The 7,947-nt window shown below is 36.4% G+C and overlaps 1 protein-coding gene across 1 annotated transcript; it reads left to right on the top strand.

Annotated features, from left to right (window-relative positions):
- Positions 1-333: 333 nt before the first annotated feature.
- Positions 334-7,349, top strand: LOC127859751 (clumping factor A-like). The gene is made up of 6 exons (XM_052397259.1): positions 334-1,329; positions 1,865-2,030; positions 2,181-2,283; positions 2,684-2,753; positions 6,059-6,138; positions 6,872-7,349. Exon 1 carries the CDS (start codon positions 334-336, stop codon positions 1,291-1,293), a length of 960 nt encoding a protein of 319 aa, XP_052253219.1. The 3' UTR covers positions 1,294-1,329; positions 1,865-2,030; positions 2,181-2,283; positions 2,684-2,753; positions 6,059-6,138; positions 6,872-7,349.
- Positions 7,350-7,947: the final 598 nt, after the last annotated feature.

Raw genomic sequence — 7,947 nt, 5'->3', positions numbered from 1 at the left:
ATTTCAATTTTTTGTTTGAATCGCAAGCCATTGTTCAAAAGGATTTAAAATAGTTGAGTGGTAAAATCAGCGCAGGGTTATATTCCCATCAGGTGTTGAACGTTTATTGCACATCTTTATGTGATGGTGAATTCGCCAATCAGAATATAGTATTGTAATAGTCAAGCCAAGCCATAGTCAAGTAAATATTGTTCGGAAAATACAAGAGTACATAGCCAAAACATAACACAATACATGGCAATCTAATGTAATATGTATCCATCAATATTATTCGATTATCACACATGAACTTGGCGACTACATATACATCATGTTATTAAAGATTGGCGATTTATGGGGATATCAGGAAAATGCAGCTTGATTTTTTCTGATCAATATTGCGGCACCAACAACGACAGCTGCACCAGCAACGACAGCGGCATCAACAACGACAGCTGCACCAGCAACGACAGCGGCACCAACAACGACAGCTGCACCAGCAACGACAGCGGCGTCAACAACGACAGCTGCACCAACAACTACAGCTGCACCAGCAACGACAGCGGCATCAACAACGACAGCGGCATCAACAACGACAGCGGCACCAGCAACGACAGCTGCATCAGCAACGACAGCGGCACCAGCAACGACAGCGGCATCAACAACGACAGCGGCACCAACAACGACAGCTGCACCAGCAACGACAGCTGCACCAACAACGACAGCTGCACCAGCAACGACAGCGGCATCAACAACGATAGCGGCACCAACAACGACAGCTGCACCAGCAACGACAGCGGCATCAACAACGACAGTTGCATCAACAACGACAGCTGCACCAGCAACGACAGCGGCATCAACAACGACAGCTGCACCAACAACGACAGCTACACCAGCAACGACAGTGGCATCAACAACGACAGCGGCACCAACAACGACAGCTGCACCAGCAACGACAGCGGCATCAACAACGACAGCGGCATCAACAACGACAGCGGCACCAGGAACGACAGCGGCATCAACAACGACAGCGGCATCAACAACGACAGCTGCACCAGCAACGACAGCGGCATCATTAACGACAGCGGCATCAACAACGACAGCGGCACCAGCAACGACAGCGGCATCAACAACGACAGCGGCATCAACAACGACAGCGGCACCAGCAACGACAGCGGCATCAACAACGACAGCGGCATCAACAACGACAGCGGCACCAGCAACGACAGCGGCAACAACATCGAAAGCGGCATCAGCAACGACAGCGGCATCAACAACGACAGCGGCATTTTTGTGAACTCGACACCAGTGTAAATTTCAGTAGAGACACCCATCGTACACCATACTTTGGTAATGCATTCATAGATCGGACAAACGAAAGAAATTATTGTCATTTTCTATGACACCAATATTATATATTTTACACCATCTTCTAAATCTAATACACAATCGCCTACAACTACTACACATTCTATGTCATATACTACTCACTCTTCTACATGTAATACTCAATCTACTACATGTACTACACAATGTAGTACATCTACTATACAATATACTATATCGAGTACACAATTTATGTGATATACTCACGAGTCTACTACATCTACTACATCATCTACTACCTCTTCTACTCAAGTAACACAACTTAAGCAAATCGATGTATTAAACAATGCATATGACCAGTCTATAAGGCTTGTTGATTCATATAAACACAAACACGAGACGTGCTACATAATCATTAAATTGTTTTAAATAAAATAAATAAGATTTTATACCAAACAATAACTGCCTTTATTTGGCCGCAGTTCTTGAAAGGCCAACATTTTTGTAATTAAGGATGCTAATCACATGTTACGTTTCATTTCGTTGTTTTATATTAAAGGATATGATGACAACAAAGGCTCCATGACAGTCAACTGGCTCGTCACTTGAGGGATAGGAATATGGATAGCGGGATTTATTGTCAGCATAATTGGTGCTGTGTACGCCTGCTCTCGGGGATAGTGTCGACGACGTTCCAGACAGAGCTTGAAACAATTAAACAATGGGTATTCTCAATTATATTGCATTTCATATTGTGTCCCATTTATTTCCGCTTCTATTATATATTTCAATAAAAATTAAAGGCAATATGTCCAGATAAGTACTTGTACAAACTAATTTAATACGACGTCATTGTTGTTGTTTACATTTCACAGACAGACGATACTTAGCATGGATCCTGGGCCAAGTGCCGTTGGAGGACAGCCATTTTGCTCCGTAGGCGTGTCGCACCACCCACCACATGACTATTTACATGTAGTAAGTCGATATCTTAATGCATACACAGCTCCAAACAGGAAAGCATGCATTTGCTATTGCATGTTATCTTTTCCTGACGGTTTACATGTTTAAATGTGGTTAAAAACGTATATTATCTGGGTTTGAAATAGATTAGTTAAGGAAATATTTGACATCTGTTTTATCTGTAAAGCTGAAAGACGTTTAACTTATTGCGCCATGGCACTATCATTGAAACGAATTGAGTGGGAAATCAATATAATGGGGCTTCATTGTTTCTTAATTTTAAGATTGAACAACTGAAGTTAAAACTATCCGAACTGTGTCTTTATTATACAAGGTTGATTATACTTTTTTTGTTTATATTTGGGTAATGTTTATTTAAAGAATTTTTAGTTTTTGTACTGTTCTTTTTAAACAGGTTGATGACGAGTACGATGAGATTAAATGTGAGAGGACGGTGGAAGTTAATTCCATTAGTCAGTCCGCAGGTAAGTAGATTCTGCAGAGGCTTCACCCACAAGACGTTATGCATGGAAGATGTTTACACTAGTTTTTTACTTTAACTACTAGTTTACATGGGAAAATTAACACGAAACCGAACATGAAACAAACGAATATTTACTTAAAGAGACTTGAAGAGACTTGTTTACAGTTTGTTAAAATGAGATTTAAAAAAAAATTAGTCACGGATGCAAAAAATAAATTAACAATGTACATATGTGAGCGAAATAACACTAATGACGAGGAATCATATTGAAAATACATTTCGTTTACGTATAATCATCGTTAGAAATTGATACAATTGTAAAGCGTAACACACGCAAACCGATTACATTTTTTGGAGAGTTCTGTTGTTATCGTGTTATTTTGATATCATACGTGGATTGCTAATATAATGTAAAAAATACTTCGTAATTGTTAGCAGTACATATTGCATAGTGGTTTCGGCGTTATACTTTTACGCCAAGGGTAAGTGATGTGATCCCAGTTGGGGATAATTTATTTTCTCTATTAAGATTTATTATTGTTTTAAACTCGATAAGTTAGTTTCGGTGTTTACATTAATCAATTTAAAGTATTGAAGTCCCTTTAAATAAAACATATTTGTTGCAGACATATGAATCGAGAAACACTATTCTTGTATAATGTATCTGACGCATATCAACTGACATTCGTATTAAAAAATGATCACATTCAAATAATAAATATTTGTATAAATATCATAATCATGTCGGTACAGCTTTCATTAATCGTTATTATATGAACATAGTTGTGTATTATTTAATCGTACAATCAAAGAACTACGTAGCCTGTTTGTATTGACACAGTTACGTTATTTGTAATGAAAAACTTGTTTCAAACATTTGGGGCATTCAGATAAAGACTAAATGGTCTGAAGTAAAAATACGCGCATAATTTCATATACCAAAATTAAAACCCCGTTTCGTTCTAAACGTCTAGATATGATTAAGCTTTATTATTTCTGACTTTGTATTAGGCCATTAGCCTTCTTTTTTATAATATACATGGTCAAACCGCAACCCGGTGCACCTCTTTTACAATACAAACGTAAGTATGAGAAACATTTCATGTACAGTGTTTCTATGCATCCGGAACACACTTAGTTGTACCGGTCATCTGCATATTTAAGTAAAACTTATGCATATTTGCATACCAATCTATGGGTTTGCATTCACGCATGTTATATGCCTTATGTAACTAAATTTTTACTAAATATCTTTTTTTCATATGTTAAATTTACAATATATTAGATATCAAGAGGCTGAAAGATATCAATGAATATCCTAATTGTCTGCAATGTTTAATGATCAGCCATACACACTTCTTGGAAGAATTCCTAGTATATTAAACAAAACCATAGACCTGAATCAGAGGTCGTAAATTTAATAATTAACGAGAGATGATTGCAACAGATTAAGAAAATAATGGAATTAAGCGAAATAGCATCTACAATAAATTTCAGCTTACCCATCAAAATCGCAACTTGCACTTTAAAAGATACAGTTTGTATTACAAGCCTTACCTTTTAAACCAAAGTCAAGATGTTTCCATAGTGATATACTTTAAGCGTGGATCATTTTGGAAGTGATATATACACAGGTACTTGAAAAAAAAAATTTGGGGTCCTTATTGGCCATGTCCCAATAGGGCTCTCCATGCACCCCCCTGGGATTAATGTCCACCAATACCAAGTTGTTCAGTTACTCAAGTAAGTAAATTTTTAAACTTGTCCTCAAAGATAAACTCAATTGAAAGTGTTCATATCATCCAGTTTCCATGGCAACCGCCACTCAAAATTGGAAAACGGACCAGGGCGATTATATCACATCATTATTATATTATATATTATCGTAATACAAACAAATTAGTGTTCAAACAAAGGCTACACATTGTGCTTTATTTTAAAGACGAAATTATATATTTATCTCATTTGCATATTCATGAATATTAATGAGAAAATTACAAGATCGGGAAAAAAATTACTATTTATGATCATAACTATGTAACTATACGATCAAATTTGATGAATTTGGTGTCTATACATAGATTTCAAGGGGAAAAAAACACATAATGATCATCAGACATTGTTTAAGTTTAATATAGTACACAAAAATCCAACATGGCGTCCAAAATGGCCGCCAAGATGGTCGCCAAAACCTTTGTATGATCATAACTATGTAAATATCCACTTAAATTTGATTATTTTGGTGGCTATACATAGGTTTCAAGGGCCAAAGAACACATTAAGATCATCAGAAATTGTTTAAGTTTAAGTTTATTATATTACACACAAACATCGCCACCAAAACCTGTAAATGATCTTTACTATGTAACTATCCACTCAAATTTGATGAATTTGATGTCTATACTTAGGTTTCAAGTGGCAATAACACGTCCGTTTTCCAATTTTGAGTGGCGGTTGCCATGGAAACTGGTTGATATGAAAACTTTCAATTGAGTTTATCTTTGAGGACAAGTGAACAAATTTACTTACTTAAGTTACTGAACAGCATGGTATAAGTGAAAATTAATCCCGGGGATATATATATATAAGGACCAATTTTTTTTTTCAAGTACCTGTGGATATATATATATGTTGTGCTTGCATAATGTAACACTTTTTTTCATGACATCAGCTCTTTCATACATCGACGTCACAGTTCATAAATGCATCATACATTTGATCGATATCGTCATTGCTAAATACAGAAGTGATTCGATGTGTTAATGATAGATGAAATTATTAAATGTTCGGTTGTTTTTTTTCTCGCAGATTTACAACCAAACTTTTCATGAGTTATTGTCTCCATTTAAACATGTACAGCGAAATTAAGTAGTCATATCAATATTTGTTTATATAATGAAGTGTACAAAAACATATATTGTGTTGTGATATGTTAGATGTTTTTATTCGATATTTCGTGTTTGTGTTGAGTTATCATATTTTACAAATTTGAATCAACCGTTTTGCGTTCACGTGGACTTAAATGTGCTTTGAATATTTTTCTGTATGAGTTTTAGTAGATAAAGTGACCTAAAATCTCACAAGTCAACTGTGTATGCTTCCAAAGGCGGACATATGGTTGTCGTTCGTTGGTTAATGGGTGTATAGTTAAGTCCGTATATCGTGTTCGCTCTGTAACTTGTATATCCCTAATAGAATTTTAATATAGCTTCGAATTATCAGAAGTATGCTCCATGACAAGACAATGTGACGTTCAGACCTAACTTTATTCACAATGTTATAAAACATACGTATCTCCATTTACAGACGACAACATCGTATATCATGAAATCGACCCCGACGACATTACAGAGCGTCAGGGGAAACCAACATACATGTCTCTCCAGGTATGTTGTCACAATTTAATTGATGCTTATTGATACCATAAGTATGCCTGTTCTGTATGGTACAACTATATTAAATTTCGATACATTTCTCGTAAAATATTTCACCTTAGAGCTTTAAGTGCGATATTCGATAAGAATTTGACTTAGATGATAGTTTAATACCAGCACTATTCTATTTTATCTGACTTGGATATCCAATTGTTAATATAAACTTTAGTAATTGCATTCGTGATTTCGCAAAGCTTCATGTTCATACATTTAAACCTGCCTGAATCCCAATATTTTCATTTTCGGTCCAATGCGGTTCCCGAAACTGTATTATAAAGTTGTATTTATTGTCCCCTACCGGTTTCACCGGAGGAGACTTATGGTTTGCGCTCTGTGTGTCCGTCAGTCCGTCAGTCCGTGAGTCTGTGAGTCTGTCACACTTTTCTGGATCCTGCGATAACTTTAAAAGTTCTTCATATTTTGTCATGAAACTTGAAACATTGATAGATGGCAATATGGACATTATGCACGTTATTTCATTTTGTTCCTATGTCAAAAATTCTGGTTGCTGTGGCAACAAATAAAACTGACAATGGTGAGCCGGTAGGGGACATATATTGCTTGGCAATAGTCTTGTTCTTTATGTTTTCTTAATCTTGTAGTATGGACAATGTAACTCGTCTTGATTAAATGGCTAGCAGATGATCAAAAGGTTTTATCTTCTCCTCTATATATAAATTCACAGATGAGAGAAACGCATCTGTACGACGTCTCATTCAATAGTTCGAATCGCTAAGAATGACGCTCCAGTTGAGATACATGTTGCTGTGGCCAAATAACTTCAGAATAACGGTCAAGGGGACAATGATTTTGCGCAGGCCGGACGGCTTGTAAATGCCGGTAAAGTGGAGTCATAGTCTTGATTTGCCCGTGAGCTTCTTTATGACGATATATGAGGAAAAATATGACGCTATCCCATTGGGGGTTTTAGGACACCAAATGGTATAAAAATAGCACATTGGCCTTAGAGCTTATAAAAGTCGTTGTCGGGAAGAAAAATAACACATTGGCCGACGTGCCTATAAAAGTCGCTGTAGTAAAGAAAATAGTGGCCAATGAGCTCGTAAAAGACGCTACAGGAAAGACAAATAACACAAGTGCTGAAGAGAAATTGATTTAACGGAATTAAAAGCTCAAAAACACAGCATAAAAGGAATGTTAACAACAACAACAAACAACCCCGGCAAGATTGACACGGCAGTATCCGGGTTTTACGGATCAAAAGGCGCCCACCGTAAAACATCTCGCTCATTCGGACAGTAATATTGCATTATGCATGTTCGAGTTTAAATATTAGTATTATCAAAAGTCTCAATAGTTAAATTTTGTTATCCCTATTTTTTTTTCCTTTAGCTTATGTGTATTTCTTAATTGATGCAGTATGTGTGTTCTTTTAATGGAGACAAATGAAGATTAACTCCCCTATTTGCATTTAAGTTGTGTGTAAATGTTCATTTTAAGAAAAAGGTAAGACATTTATGTCACATCGGCAACCTATTTTGTACACCCTAGTTTTGCTTTATTTTCGTATTTTCATATTTTTTTGTTATAGTAGTAGTAGTAGTAGTAGTAGTAGTAGTAGTAGTCGTAGTTGTAGTAGTCGTCGTAGTAGTACTAGTAGTAATCGTCGTCGTCGTCGTTGTCGTCGTCGTCGTCGTCGTCGTAGTAGTAGTAGTAGTAGTAGTAGTAGTAGTAGTAGTAGTAGTAGTAGTAGTAGTAGTAGTAGTAGTAGTAGTAGTAGTAGTAGTAGTAGTAGTTGTT

This window comes from Dreissena polymorpha, chromosome 15 (genome assembly GCF_020536995.1).
Source record: "Dreissena polymorpha isolate Duluth1 chromosome 15, UMN_Dpol_1.0, whole genome shotgun sequence".
In the NCBI taxonomy this organism is placed as follows: Eukaryota; Metazoa; Mollusca; class Bivalvia; order Myida; family Dreissenidae; genus Dreissena; species Dreissena polymorpha.
This window is presented reverse-complemented; position numbering and strand designations above follow the sequence as displayed.